The sequence below is a fragment of the Achroia grisella genome, unplaced genomic scaffold (genome assembly GCF_030625045.1).
Source record: "Achroia grisella isolate CSIRO2021 unplaced genomic scaffold, CSIRO_AGI_Agris_v1 utg779, whole genome shotgun sequence".
NCBI classification, from domain to species: Eukaryota; Metazoa; Arthropoda; class Insecta; order Lepidoptera; family Pyralidae; genus Achroia; species Achroia grisella.
The window spans coordinates 3502718-3518860 of NW_026713019.1; the positions used below are offsets into that span (position 1 = coordinate 3502718).

Genomic DNA, 16143 nt, shown 5'->3' on the forward strand with positions numbered 1-16143 from the left:
CTGTCAAAATATTGTAAATACTTTTTTTTCCAGAATGCAAGAACCTCTGTTGACCAGGAATACAAAAGTAAATATAGAGAACTCACCAAGTTATTTTCTTGTATGGATGACGCCGTAAAATTTATGAAAAATAAGAACCGTTGCCGCAATACCAAGGATGTTTTAATTTGTATAAAGAAATCTCTTCCCGTTCTGGAATTACATCAGAGTGAAATATATATAAACGATGTCGCGAATATGTTGTTAGATAAAATTAAAGATTTTAATTTGAATGATAAGGATTGGTCTATTGCACGTAACATTACTTTGAAACTAATGGCTCACAATTTAGACTGGGTGCGTGCAAAATTTTATATCATGATGGCAGATATGGTAAAGTTGGCTTTAATCACGGATGATGCCCACCAATCGGATATGGAAAATAGGTTGATGCTATTATGTGATGTTGAAATATTAACGGAGATCTGTTGCCAAGGACTTTCTTCAAATATAAAAGAGGCCAGTGTCATTCTTAAATCCATTTGAATACAAAGTATTAGCTTTATTGACATATACATTTATTTTTTGTTTTATTTATATTCTAGGTGGAAAGTAGTGCCTCTGAAATAATACTGTATTTATTGCGCGGGCGGATGGTATTCAGCGAGAGCTGTTGGTGGAGGCTGCTGGCTAGTATGCTGCCAGTATTCCCACTGTTGCATGTTTATGCAGCACATGACACACAACTAGGTGAACTTGAAATACTGTTAATAATATTTATATATACAACATATAAAAGTTTGTTTTGTAAATATATAACAAAATTATCTAATTGGGATGAATAAGGAAGGGGTCTTACGATTGTGGGTCTAATATTTTTAGTAAAGAGAAAATGTCTTACATCGGAATACAGACTTGAACATTTTATTTAGATGGGTTGTAATACGATAAAGGATATGATATAAATTAACTAAAATAGAATGGTAAACCTTGTCTATTTTATTGAATAAAGCAATAATTGTTCTTGATGTTGTAGGCCAAGCGATTTGGAGATCTGTAGAAGCTGACATAGCAAACTGTATGGGAATACCAGTCGCTGATACAATATGGGGACGAGTGCGCATGTTGTTTGTGCGCTGTGTTGCTATACAGCTTGAAGCTGCGCATTCTATTTGCCAGTCATTGGGTTCGTTGGTATTTTATTTATACATACAATTTTAAGCTACTCATTTTAAATAATATTAAACTTGGACAATTCACACAGCGCCATCTCAAGCTAAGTAGACTTTGCGTTATAATTACTAGACAACTGGTAGAAATACTTTTTTGTATTAGTATACATAATATATGTACATAGAATACATGCATTGTGTGAGGAATCGAACCCGAAAGCGCTAAAATGCTAGATTCCTCGGAGATTACTCAAATCTAAATCTAAATCATAGTCAAGTTTTGCGTCAACACATTATAGGCCATAATTTTGCTAAATTTTAAAGAATTTTGTGGGTAACTTACATATCATTTTACTAAATGTTAATAATATTTTAGATGATGACAGATATTTGCCTCCGAAGGAATCTCTACGAGCTGATGTACTTTTGAATGCGTTAAGAAGAGTGGAAGTTCAAGATTTTAATATAGATTATTCCAGTTCCCCTTCTAAAACTCCACAGGTTTGTCCTATTTATGTATTTTTTCTTTACTAGTGATTCAATTTGGCATGTAATAACTTTGTTTTGTTTGTATATGTTAGTATAATATACAGCTTAAAACTCTGTGGGATAATGGACCTATCCAACAGTGAAAGAATTTTCTCAAATCAGTGCAGTTATACATATATATATATTTTAATACATAAAATTATTTGTTTATTTAAGACTACCGGTCTTCTACAAATAGTGGATGTTCTGAAGCAAGACTTAACTCTGGATGAGGATGGAACTCGATTAACGAGTTCGGGTCATCTCACACTGGAACCTTCGCTTCGCCGAGGCACGTTGCAGCAGTTGGCCGTGATGCTTCGACAGCAGGAGTTGCATGAAACCTTTCTACAGTACGATGGGATCAAACTTATTGTTGCTATATTGAGGTGAGTTTTGTCTTATTACCGGAGTAGGTAGAGCTATTTTATGTACTTGCTATATGATAGAATAATATGGACATTCCCTGAATCCCAGGATTTGTTTTTAAGTCGAAAAATAATAAAAAGTCTTATTATTTTTACACAGAAGAAAACATATACTTCCTATAAGTATAAAGACAGTTTAAAGGATAGTACAATAAATAGATATAAACTTGATTCATTAAACCACATATATTTGTAAATCTAAAAATGTCTTATGTTTATACAAGAATCAACAACCATTTAACATTTTCATTTTACAGACTGTCGCTAATGGTTGATGACTATCTCGCCTTTCCTGAATGTGCGATCAGCTGCGTGTCAATATTAAATAGTATTTGTTTCGTGAGTCGCCACACATTGTTAAAGATACAGGACTTAGCGCCGTTATTAATTAGAGGTAAATTAAGTGTTATTTGCGGAGAAATCATACTTTTTAGTCAAACCTAAAGACGAATATCTAATTCGAGATACAGGCTATATACATCTTCAATACTTCAATGTGGTATAACAAATAAAACTACTATGAGTTCATAACAAATGATTCTGGAATACTATGATATTTATGTCTGAGAGCGTCACAAATATATCCAAATGTTTATTGTAATTTTAAATATTTAATATTTAGACAAGTTTATTGACAGCCTCGGTGGCTTAGCGGTTTAGCACGCCGCCTTACTTCCGATGGTCGCGAGTTGGAATCCTCATTCGGTACAAACATATGTATTCATGAGTATGATTGTTTGTATCAATCTGAGTGTTTTCTTTGTATAATATGTACGTATTTACATCAGTTATCCAGTACTCATAACACAAGCTCTGCTCGATTGTCCTTAGATATTATATTACATGTGAAACTGTAAATGAAATTAATCTCGTGTTATTTGGATTTACAAACAGTTATCCTAGTGTTCCCCGCCGATGAATCCGCTGTGTCGATGACCGCCCAGGTGTTATCGCTAACGGCCTGGGCGGGGTTCGCTCTGCAGGAACTGGCGGCGTCAACCCGCCGCCGCGTGCCGTCTCTACCGGCCGCCGTTGTACAACGGACTGCACTGCCATTCGCCACTAACACCTACTGGCACACTAGCCCCAATGCCGAGCATTCTTCTGTTGGTTAGTATTTATGAGATCAGAGCAACATTAACGGTCTTATTACAAAAAATCTATTAAAACTCGGACGAAACGTGGTCTAAATGGTCGAGGTTTAAACCATTCCTAATGTTATATTATTAATACTTGGAATAAACCAAGTTGGAATAAATTAGTACTACAGTTAAATCGTTCATTATATATTCCCCACAGATAATATACAGAAATCAGTCACTCATGTCTGTCAGCGGACAATTGCGTTCCATTTTACCAGAAAACTGAAATGATCAAAAAAATTACTTCAAAGATGAATGTATAAAGTAAAAACCAAAAATATTTGTATTTATCTATGTCTTCATTACAACTATTTCAATAATATATAATATTTATTACGTACTATTAAGCTAAAAATCAGTTTTAAATTACAAGTAAGGACGGAGTTACGAAGAAAAGAAACGGCGAGATATTTTTATTGGATCGATTCAAATGGTGACTATTTCAAAGTCAAAAGAGTGAAAAAAATAACAAATGCCGTCTTTTATATATTTTTATTATTATTAACTAGAAATATTTAAAGCTAATTGTACAAATTAGTCTTAAATATTTTTAGTTAATATATTTTTAATTTAGTTAAGCCTTTTTTCAAAAAACAACAACTTACAATACAATGCAAACTCCATTTTAAAACAATATTTTAAAATGGAGTTTGACTTTTTCCTTTCGACCACTGTTAAACTAGGGGCATCGCAGGTCTAACTTTAGACCAGAGACGAATCACGGTTTAGAGATAAACTTTGTTTTGTAATAAGGAATACTTTAGTCAATGGTTTATTACTAGTGCTAAACCAGATTTATCTTTTTGTAATAAGACAGTAATAGTCTAGAGGAACATTAATAGCATGTACTACGACAGTAAAGATATTGTCGGATAAGTCTGTGTGAAGTAAAGGTTATAGAGCATCGGAGCATCATATAATGATAGGGAGGGAGTTCAACTATTGCATTATCGGGGGAAGGGAATTTTAATAAAGTGTGCTAATAACTTCATTGCTAGTAATATACCATGTCAGTTTGATTTCCACGTGGTTTCTACTGACGTAATTCTAGTGCTCATCTTTTCATCCTCCAATGGTGCCAGCGTAAACCGTATCCGCAGCCAGGTGCATTATTCCACTTCTCTACAAAAAAAACTATATCGCTATCCACAGAGTGGTTACTCAGTGAGGAGCCGTGGCGGGCCGCTGTCCGTGTCCGGTGGTGGTGCAGCTACCACAGCGGCGCCTCGGGCCTGCTGCGCGGTCCCACGAGCCCGGGCCCGGAGCCCGCGCCCGCGCCGCTATCACTGCAGCCCACGCCCAGCGACCTGACTGCACTAAGAGCTGCGTGTCCTCTTCGTGCGGCTGTTAACGGCTTGCTAGCGATGGAAAACGCCACCTCTCATAGGCAGGTGGTTGACGCGCTCAATATTCTGGAGAGGTAATTGATTGTTGACGATTATTAACTGCCTTTATACGTACCCTCACTCATGCGCCAATCGCCTTGCAAGCGGGAAATTGTCTGCATGTAGCTAGCCAAAGAGAACCAAAAATAATAGCTAGATCGCATCCTCTCGTTGTCTGTAAAAAAATATGATAACTGCCAAATGGCAGGCATGGTACGCAGACAGCTAATTAGATTTGTCGATAATTTGTAAATTTTAACCCTGTCTTTGGAAAATAAAATCTCGGAATCGTCAACATAGAATTTTAAGACAAAATACATGAAATACACGGATAATAACGCTCTTAAGAGTGCACTAATAAAACAATTATTACTAATTGCGCGCGCGCTTTTCTGATTTTCCTTTGCAGGACAAGAGAAGTGCATTTATTTAAATCACTCGCAGCTTTGTCCCCGTGAATTTGATATTTAAATATGATAATCATCTTGACATTTATATTATTGGTAGAATTCAATTAATTTTTAGTTATTTGCATCTGTTACCATCGTCGTGTGTGACTGGAGCGGAGATGTCGGCGTTGCCATGGCAACATACTCGACGGTTTCTTGCTGCGCCACCGGCGTCATCGCGCGATTCCGCCCTACTTATCGCGCTCATGCAATTCATTCTGATTTATATGGATACCATACCTACTGACTGTGAGTTATAAAAGCGGTAAATATTTACGAATCAAATAACCAAACGTGCATGGCAATTGTTGATCTTTCACGGGATTTTCATAGGCACCTATAACCATAAATAAACTAGCTTTAAAAATAAAGAAAATCAGTTGAGTTTCTTAGTTATTATTTGAATCTGTATATTTAACTGACCGGTAGGAAAAAAATATTAATTACAAAAAACTTGACGTTCACGAGCGATTAATGTTCAACATGAAATAAATGATTTTTTAATTTGAATCATTATGGCATAGATGGTTGTAGCCAGGCAGATGGCCGGTTGTAACATCAACTCAAAAGCTTTAATTGCATAGGAGTAAGAAGATCATCAACATCAGGCCAGCAACTTAACGATGCATTAAGAAATATGTATTATGTTTATTGACTATGGCATTGTATTATGCTTTGTACATTCAGTAGTAATAATCTGTCGAGAACTTTACATTTTAATATTGAGCACTGCATTGTGTTTATATTATATTTAACAAAGCAGTAGAACAAAGGCTTTTATATAGTATAGAATAAATTGAATCAATTAAAATTGAGTAGTATCAAAATTTACAATAGCTCACAAAATTTGTCAAAGAGCAGTACTTCTAAACTATAGAAAACGTTACTACTATGTACGTCTTAGAGAATTAAATAATATTCTCCATAATAAATAAAATAAAATTTCTGCAAAATAAATATACGTAGGTTTACAATATACATAGCTAACGATGAAATATCAATACAATAGCAAACAATGGTTTTTTCAGGGACAGGTTATCTTATATTGTTATATTTAATGTTTCTTTGACATTTTATTGTTATTTTGAAGCTGCAATGATGTCATGGATAAAATCGTACTTCATTGGGAGCGACTCCATCGTCATATCTTTATTAAGTCGTGACGAGCAATCTCAGCTGACGCCACAAGAGAACATTGAAGTAACACAGTTGCACATACACATTGTCAAAGTAATACTACGTTGCGTTATGCTCTTAGAATACGATGACTATGATAGCAGCAAATTGGAAAGCTTACTAAAGATCTTGTTGGCTTGTCTGGAGAAGATTGATTTGAAAAATTTTCATATGCTTGGTATGTATTTTCTTTCTATAAATTCAAACTCACAGTTTTACCGAAGCAAACTTAGTACAGAGTCGTTTGTCTTTTATCAAAACCAGTTTCTGTTGATGATTGATATAAAAGTAGTTGTCATTGTCCTTCGGAATGGCAACACATGTGAGGTGGTATAACTGTGGTAGGGGTTATGTGATGACATGATGACTCTAGTGGTGTTAAAGTATTATAGGTATATAGGTATGTGTATATAAGCGACGATTACCACTAACTTTACTCACTTTACCACATGGTATATTAGCTAGTTTACCATTCCTATTACATAAAAAACATATTCTAGAAACAATTTTTACTTCTCCATTTATTATAGGATTAGGCATTATATATTAATATAATTACTATAGCTTGATTAATTGATTTGATAAAAGTTATCGTTTGATTTGTTTTCTTTTTGAAAATAACAAAAAAACAACTTAGTGATATCCACAGATTTGCACCTATATAATTAAAATTAATCGGGACATGATTGTACTTATTACTGAAATATGATTATTTCGCTTAATACTCTGGATTTCGCATGAGTACTAGCATTAATTTGGTTTGTAAGAAAGCAAAAATAGCGGTGAAATTATAAAGTGCGTAGAGGAATTTAATTAGCTTTTTAATACTGAAGTAATTATTTCAGATTAAATGATAGAAATGTGCTAATATAGTAAGGCATTCTACTTTAAATGAAAAAAAAAACTTCCTTAAACTTACTTAACAATATTAACTGCAAACATTATTTTTTTACATATGATGTATGTATCGATCGATGTAAAAAGTTATTTATTATTATTTACTTAAAGTTTGTAGTTATTAATTTAAATTAATGAATAATGTTCTTCTAGGGTACTTAAACGAATTGATACGCTGCATACGATACGTTTTGCATTCTCGTTATTGCAAATTGTCGGAAAATACACTTCTGCAATGCCTCCAAATTATGACGAACTCTCTCAGCGGGTGCGCGTCAGGTGGCGGCTGTAAAGGCCAGGCTTGTAGATTGGACATATGTTTAGTTTTGCTGGCTTTAATGCGACAGATTAATGAGGAACAGATACCAGTTCAGGTATGTGCTATAATAATGTAATAGTTGTATCTTTAAAGCTCGTCTTATAATTCTGAGATATAGGACTAAAACTACTAGGTATATACGGACGCATAACATGACTAAGTTAGTTATCAAGAATTGGGGCGGGGGACGGACGCCGTAATGTACATTGTGATGTGTTTTGATTAATATTATTATAAATGTATATAATAGTGCTCTCACGAAATAGATTATTATTATTTTTTAAATTATTAATTTATATAATATAAATTTTATGTATATTATCGGACGGTACAAAAATATGAACGAAATGTACAAGACTATATTTGATTTTATTGTGTTGTCTAGTGTGTAATAATGCATATATATTATTTTTTTATTTATGTATATTTTTTTTTGTATCTGCCCTGTTTATTTATGCAAATTGTCAGATATCAAGTTATGTGATTACATAGATTATTCGAAATACGTTGCTAGTTGATGATAGTCGTACTCTATTGTTTATTATGGGTAAACGACCGCCATAATAGTTATTAGCTTGGAATTGACGACGTAACAGTGATGACACTAACACTTACTCAGGTTATTCATATTGTATGACCTCTATAGTTTAATACAGTATTAAATTTATACAAGTCTACCAGTTGGATAAATTATATTATTTATTCCTGTATAATAATTACTATATTGTTTATTTTTAAAATTAGAACACTTATTCAAAATAAAATTACAAAGTACATTTTTAAACATCATCATCATTATGTATTTGACTATACTATATATAATGATATAATTTTATTGCTGTTCTATAAAGCCGCACAATGTATTAGACGCAGTTGTAGACTCGGGAAAAACTAATTAGTTCTATCTATGAAAGATAGTTCAAATTCCTAAGATTGTTACCAATGATTAATCAATCTTTCTACATATCAGTATCAGACAATTGTAGTATTGTTTTTGATAAAGGTAAAATTGATAAAATTCTTGTAGAATTTGTAAAAATTTTATTACTGTCTTCAGAAATTGTTCAATTGGAATAAAAGTAACAATTCCGTAACAAGGGACTGAGGCGTTTACATAATAATATATTAGGAGTACATATATTAAAGAACTATTAGCTTTATGCATGTAATAAAAAATAAATAATAATAAAATTATGCTAATATTGTATGTTTTATGTATAATATGTATTTTTTTATTCAGGGTAATGTTATGTAGTCGATTAAAGTTGTATAATGTGGCTGTGTTTGTATTAAACTGCTCAATATATCCACCCAAAAAACTCTATATAGACACAATTCTAGAAAATATTAGTGCATATAAATTTGAATATAAATGTATATCTCTAAACAATAACAAAAGATACGCTTATTTAAAATGTTTGTTGACATACAATGATAAAGTTTATATTTTTATACTGACAATAATAAGTGCTACTTCTTTGAGTACTAAATAACAAGATGACATGTAATATATTTGCTATATATAAATGCTCTTATGTATTTTAATTATATGTATGTATTTTTCTTATTGTATTATTTGAAAAACATAATATAGTTGAATTATGTTTCGAAATTATCAGCGTTCTTGTTTTAATTATTTTATATTTGCATGTGTTAAATTAACTAAGTTCAAATATAACAGATCTTCGGTTTAACCATGTATCTTTAGTACTAGTAATATTATGCAATATATTTTAGTAAAAACTTGTTAGCAATTAATGTCTCCTTACATACTATTAAAATGGTTAGGGTTCTATCGATTCTTTAAAACTATAATATGTTACTATAAAACATGTTAAGCGATTGTCACTTGAATATTTTATTTTAAATTTAAATTTTTATATTTTGTCTTTTGTTAATATTATAAAAAAAACTATCATATAGCCTGAAGTATCAAGACTAAATTATTAATAGAATTGATGTTATGAGAATAATACGACAAATAAAGGTAAATATATGTGAATTATATCCTAAACCAGAGATGGTGTGACTGTTGGAGCGGCGAGGTGATGCGCGCTGTAGCGAGCTGTGGGTTCGGTTCCAGTGCGTGTATTCGCGCCGCTACCCTACAGCTCATGACGTGTTTACTCCACCATGTGCAGCTACTACCACAACTCTTGCAAGGTAACCACAACATTTCCTTCAAATATATTATTTATTAACTTTTTATACCACCAAATGTGTATTATAAGGATAATTCAAAAACTACTTCTCAGATGTTGATCAAATTTGTATAGGACTACACCTGAATAAATTTGTAAAATATCAACAGCATTCAAGTAAAACCATCAAAATCGATTAATGTCGCACTTAGTAGTTTAATTGAGAAACTCTTCCTAATTATGTAGATGGATGACAATCATTACATAGTATTACAACAAAGTTGTCGCTGCTGTCTGTACGCTTACTTCTTTTAAAGTAAGTAACGAATGTTAATGCAAGTTTTCAGTACAATATTCATCCGACAATTTCAAAGATTTGTAATGCAAACCAGCGAAGCCGGGTCGGGTCGCTAGTATATTATAATAAGATACATATATTATGAGAAAGACGAGCGAATTCTGGACATTTTGGTGCGTTTGTTACGTGGTTAACATTTGTCAAATCTTCCTTATTTCCCCATCGTACATTAATAATGATAGTAATTAAATATATTTCAGTGAATTATATTATAGTAAACAATAAAATTGTTGACTCGTCCACTAGCGATTCCCGAAGAATCTCTGTCGCTTCGTGCCTGTCGTATACTTTGTGGGCGGAAGGAAGCGAACGTAGTAAGGGCAGCAGCTGCAAGGTTACTCGCTGCTGTAACTGCCCGCACTTCGCCGCATTCTAATGTAAGTTTATATTACTATATTTTTTTGTTATTTCTCTAGTCCATTCTTGCGCCAGGTAGCACTTTCTGTTTTCACTTCTATACCTTACTATAGTAAGTGACGTGGAGTTTGCAGTCTATTAAGTACACAACTTTTCATTGTATGAGGCCTTCAAGCTTTATTGCAAAAATTGAGAACTAGCTTTTTATTAAACAGCAGACTATATGAACTTTGGTTGCATCAGGTAACCTAAGGAATGTATAGAAATAAAACGTTTTTTATTCATTTTTATAAATACGTATCTGAGCTGAAGTTTTATGAATACTTTGGGAAATGTCTTAAGTTACATTTTGAACATTATTCTGTTGTCCTTACGGTGCTAATGGTTTATAAATTATGTATGTATGGCGTTGTGTTCGATTATTATGAAATTACAAACATAATAATAGCGACCACCTATGAAGATTGACTCGGTATTTCGATTATAATGGTCGCCATTGTGTTCGATATCGGAAAAGAATCAGAATAAAAATGAATTATAGTTATCTATACGTATATTATGTGATGTGTGCATAGTAAAGGCATACTTAAAAAACTTTAGAAGTATGTATGTACATTTAGAATTCTAAGATGTTTTAAAAAATCCATATTACATGTTTTGCGTTTTCTATTTCATCATATCTGAATACCATATCATTCGGACAGTATAAAGTACCTATAAGATATTGAAAAGTAAATAATGTATTTAATTATTATCCAATAGATGAGCTCATAATACTATTTGTAGTAAAGCTATTAAATATGTATGTAATGACTTCATATTTATTGCATTTAGAATTACAATAAGTTATGCCAGATAAGTAACATTATTGGTTCTTTACAATCTACGTAGTAGGCATACAGAACATCCGTGGACTGTAATAATATATTTTTTAACAGATTGCATATGGAATGCTGATCAAATTTATCGATAATCGTTTAATTACAAATATTATTTATATCGTAAATTACGGTTTTATACTTCAAACACACATTTGTAGTGCTGTGGCCCTATAAATATAATTACAATACTTTTGCCATAATCCTCTTTTCTTTATCGTATATTATTTGGCACCTGCGTAATGTCTTTTTCTTCCATTCTGGGATCCATTTTTTACAGATATCTTTCACATGGTCCAACCTTCTCATTATCTGATTTCATTTGCCTTTATAAATATCCACATTCATATAATAATACATTTTCATTAATATATCCTCTTTATCTGAATAGCTTCCTTTTTCAATTGTGTTTGTGTTAAAAAAATACAGACATCTTTACAAAGTTCACTTTTATATTAGTGATGTAAATTTACAATTGAAACTTACAAGGGTTATTTAAAAGAGCAACACACAAGTTTCTTGCTCGTTCTTCTTGTGATGAGACAGCTTTCCGAACGAGTGGTAGATAAAAAACAAATTGTTATGACTATTCAAAAGTGCTTAAATTAAGTTTATTTGAATAAATGATTTTCTATTCTATTCTAAATAATTAGAAATTATAAATCTTGAAATATTAGTTATATTTTTTTATATTGTAAAACATTTGACATTATATACATATGTATGGTAATGATGTCATATGTTGTTCTGTCTTTTCCAATCGGATATGATGTGTCTGTGAATTTCTCTCGACACCACACAACATAACCACTGCATAAACAAAATCTTAATGTTTGAGTTATAATACAGAAATAGCACACGATACGTATCTTATTACCATTCCTGTTTCTGAAAACAATAGATGTCGTAAAGTGGAAAATGCGGGTATATGCTAGTCACGGGCACCATACGTCATTAATCGGGGCCTTGAGTACGTGCCGAGTATAGGCAGGTCCTTATCATGAGTTGTGTTCGCTAACTGTCGGCCGATACACGTAGTACACTTCATTTGTGGGCCGGCAGTCCGTCCACACTGCCGTCAGCGTCGCGCCCTACAGAGAGCAGACGTATCGCGTACCGCGTAAATATACCACATTGTTTACTCACACACAATCGTACCGGCATGTTGTGTATCCCTTGCAAACAGTATATTAAAGATCGATAAGATCGTCGTACGTATATATTTTGTGAACCGGAAGTGCATTAAATCAAGAAAATATGTCGTTCATTGTGATATTGCTATTGATAATAGTAGCGTTAGTTGTGTTACTAGCTATTATTCATTACACAACAAATGGAAGGAAATATTGGCTGTTGAAAAAAGTGCCTTACAGAGAACCATGTCCGATATTTGGGAATTTTGGGCCAATATTCACAATGAGGCAGAGTTACACAAAAATGTTGCAATTTTTTTACGATAAGTACAGTAACGAAAAGTACGTTGGAATATTTCAAGCTCGTAGACCGACGTTAATGGTAATAGATCTGGATATTGTGAAACATATATTTTCGACGGACTTCCCTCACTTCAGCGACCGTGTGTCTGTTTCTACTGATACACGACGAGAACCGTTGCTTCGTAACCTGGCTAATATGAGTGGTGCAGAGTGGAAAGCGATGCGACAAATAGTCACACCCACCTTTTCCTCGGCGAAGATGAAAGCAATGTTTCCATTGATCGCCGAGTGCGCTCAAACATTAAATAAAGTGCTACAGAAGGGATCATTAGATGAAGTTAATGTACACGACTTAATGACACGTTATACGACAGACGTTATTGGTAGTTGTGCATTTGGTGTAGATCCAGAATCATTAAAAAATCCTGATTCTCCGTTTTTTAAAATGGCTAATAAAATGCTGAGACCTACTCTGTCTACAATATTGAAAAGGTATTGTCGTACCTTTTTTCCCCGGATATTTAGACTATTGAATTTGAAAACATACTCACGTGACGTTGAAACTTTCTTTACATCTATTATTAATCAAGTCTTAGCTGAACGAAGGACAACTTGTGTTCGAAGAAAAGACTTTCTTCAGCTTATGTTGAACGAACAACATTCACAAAATGCGTTTCCTATGACCGACGCTTTGATAACATCTAATTCGTTTATATTCATGTTAGCTGGTTTAGAATCGACAGCAACTACTCTATCATTTTGTTTATATGAGTTAGCCAAGGCCAATGATATTCAAAATAGAATAAAGCAAGAGATTTCGGAATGTTTGGATCGACACAATGGTTTGAATTATGAAGCTGTTTGTAGCATGCGGTTGACAACACAGGTGGTGCTGGAAACATTGCGGTTGCATCCTCCGACACCTCTAACGACTCGTCTCTGCACTAACCCATGTACACTCAGTGGGACTGACTTAAAAATCAAAGCGAAAGACCCTGTACTCATTCCACTACATTGTATTCAAAGAGATTCAAAATATTTTCCGAATCCCGATAAATTTGATCCGGAACGGTTTAAAGACGATTTGAATCCACCAGGGTTTATAGCTTTCGGTGATGGACCGAGGAGTTGTCCGGGTAAGTAGAGTTTAAAATTATGTTTATCATAATTGTTAATAACTAATTAGGAGGTACTTTTCTTCTAATTAAGTACTTTCAAATGCGGTAATTATTTTGTTTTCCTAATCATAATTTTTGTTTACTTATTTTTATCTTATAATAATTGTTCGAAGTGTGATAACATATCCCTAACGTGTTAATGTATTCAGAAACAGCGTTGACATGCCAGCAGTCGTAATTTTGGTACAGACTAATGATATCAATATTTCCGATAGATACTGATTTTCATAGAAACTTTTTATATCGATCCAGTAGAGGTTTAGAGAGTTTTGTTTATCATCTCACCACGATATAAATAAATTTCATTGTTTAAATAATATTGGTACCTATTAACATCTTTGTTCAGGAACATTGTTACATTGTCTCTTGAAGAATTATAAAGTAAACAAAAATTGAACGCAATTTGTTATATAAACATTATTCGAAAGGAGACATTAGGTAATGTTTAAGTAGACTTATCAAAAATATTTAAAATGTATTAAATAAATCCAATAAAAAGACAAATAATAATTATCATATACATATAAAAAAGTCTCTATTTTATGTAATAATTTTGAGCATTTATAAATAGTATATATTTTATTTAATTTTGACCATATCCTTTCTTCGACTGCTGTTTTTAATTATGTATTATAGCTAGCTACCTTCCTGAGACATAAACAGTTAATTAAGAAAATACTCGGTTTTCTTTAAACAACGCATAAGTAGGCACGGAAACAGCTAGTCATTCATAAAATATAATATTCTCTTTGAAAATTGACAGATAATGCATGCGTTGCGAGTCTTACCTAGTGAACGACTTTAATAACCAGCAAATTATTTTTCAGGTGTTCGTTTTGCCCAACTAGTGGCCGTGGCTGGTTTGGCAAGTATACTGACCAATTACGTCGTGGAACCGTGTGCCCGAACTACGCCACGTATCCATTATGACCCTCGCAGTGTTATGCTGAAAAATAAAGGCGGCATATGGCTTAAATTTATCTCCCTAGAATAATATTGTTGACCTAAAAGTCTGTACTTATACAATAACTATTTTAATTTAAGAGCTACTTGAGCAGTTTGCTATTGACTGAAGTTCTAATAGATTTAAAGTATCTGTATATCAATTTATCAGATTCGACAGAATACAAACAGAAGTATCTTATATTTATAGTATTTACGTGAATAATTATAAATTTGAGAAAGGTTTTTTAGTATAAAGAAAAAGATTTATAATTGTGGTTATAACAAAGATAAACAGTGGGAAAGCTAGTACTTATTTTTGTGTCTAAAAATACATAATAATATGTACTTACTTGTGGGTTAAATAAAAATATTTACACAAGCTTTTGATAAATTGAATACTGTGTATAATTGGTACTTATGCTTTATATAAATACAGTCAAATGTCATCGTACTGTGATATGTTTTTATAATAATACTCGTAAAAACAGTGAATGTTTTATGTTGGGTAGAGCGTGATGTTGCAATATGGCGGTCTAATTTCAATATATATATATAAAGCTTGGGTATAGCATAGCGCATTGCTGACATATTTTGCTTTCATCATTCCACGTATCAATTTGGACTTTGTATAAAGTCGTTTGCGTCGGCACCTCTGTCCTACCTATTTCAGTCGGTAGTTTGGGTTATAACCTATGTTTCGATTGAAGGACAAGATTTAGCAGTGAACAGGTACAGAGTGATGTCACCTTAGTCCTCTGGAATTAACACATGATAGGTAATCAACGTTACACAATATGAATCGGCTGGCTCAAGTACGGTAGCTGACACTTACCCTCAGGTGGGCAGTTTCAGTTTGATTGCCATTCTAGATACTTAAAATACCATATGGTACTATAATTTCTTGACTCGATTTACAGGAACTCCATGCAGCGCCTTTTTTTCAATTAATTTTTATTTACCTCAAACGGATTTCTTTATTCGGTGTGAAGATACGTATGGTATAGATATAGGTACATTTCGGTTAGCTATTATAAACACAGTAAGAATTAACATTGGCAGCAATAATTGTTTTTCTGTTTAAGTGTTATTTGTATGAAATTATTAATAACTGATGTTCTGATGCATTGAGAGTATGTATATTATACATACTCTCAATGCAGTGCACTGTGGGGTGTGTAAAAACGGAATATGTCTTTTTTATTTGTAGAAGATATAATCCTTTGACGCTTTAGTAGTGTGCAAAGGTATGTTTTATAGGAAATATTTGATTTCGTTTAGTATTGTAATCTATCTATGACAATCAAGCCTGGTAAACACCATTGTTATGTTTAATGAAACTGGTCGTCCCGTTCTAATGTATATTTAATTATTGTAT

General features: G+C 32.8%; 2 protein-coding genes across 2 annotated transcripts in view; both read left to right on the forward strand.

Moving 5' to 3' along the window:
• Nucleotides 1–16143, forward strand: part of LOC131850811 (rotatin-like) — a 32775-nt gene that overhangs the window by 3816 nt on the left and 12816 nt on the right. Inside the window, exons 10-22 of the mRNA XM_059201174.1 lie at nucleotides 34–498; nucleotides 585–729; nucleotides 1016–1165; nucleotides 1528–1652; nucleotides 1857–2068; nucleotides 2365–2501; nucleotides 3002–3217; nucleotides 4402–4669; nucleotides 5160–5332; nucleotides 6174–6437; nucleotides 7310–7530; nucleotides 9494–9638; nucleotides 10221–10351. Coding sequence (XP_059057157.1) covers nucleotides 34–498; nucleotides 585–729; nucleotides 1016–1165; nucleotides 1528–1652; nucleotides 1857–2068; nucleotides 2365–2501; nucleotides 3002–3217; nucleotides 4402–4669; nucleotides 5160–5332; nucleotides 6174–6437; nucleotides 7310–7530; nucleotides 9494–9638; nucleotides 10221–10351 — 2652 coding nt within the window. The remainder of the gene's footprint in view (nucleotides 1–33; nucleotides 499–584; nucleotides 730–1015; nucleotides 1166–1527; nucleotides 1653–1856; nucleotides 2069–2364; nucleotides 2502–3001; nucleotides 3218–4401; nucleotides 4670–5159; nucleotides 5333–6173; nucleotides 6438–7309; nucleotides 7531–9493; nucleotides 9639–10220; nucleotides 10352–16143) is intronic.
• Nucleotides 12274–14835, forward strand: LOC131850810 (cytochrome P450 6a2-like). Its single transcript, XM_059201172.1, has 2 exons — nucleotides 12274–13781; nucleotides 14651–14835. Exons 1-2 carry the CDS (start codon nucleotides 12467–12469, stop codon nucleotides 14815–14817), a joined length of 1482 nt encoding a protein of 493 aa, XP_059057155.1. The 5' UTR covers nucleotides 12274–12466; the 3' UTR covers nucleotides 14818–14835.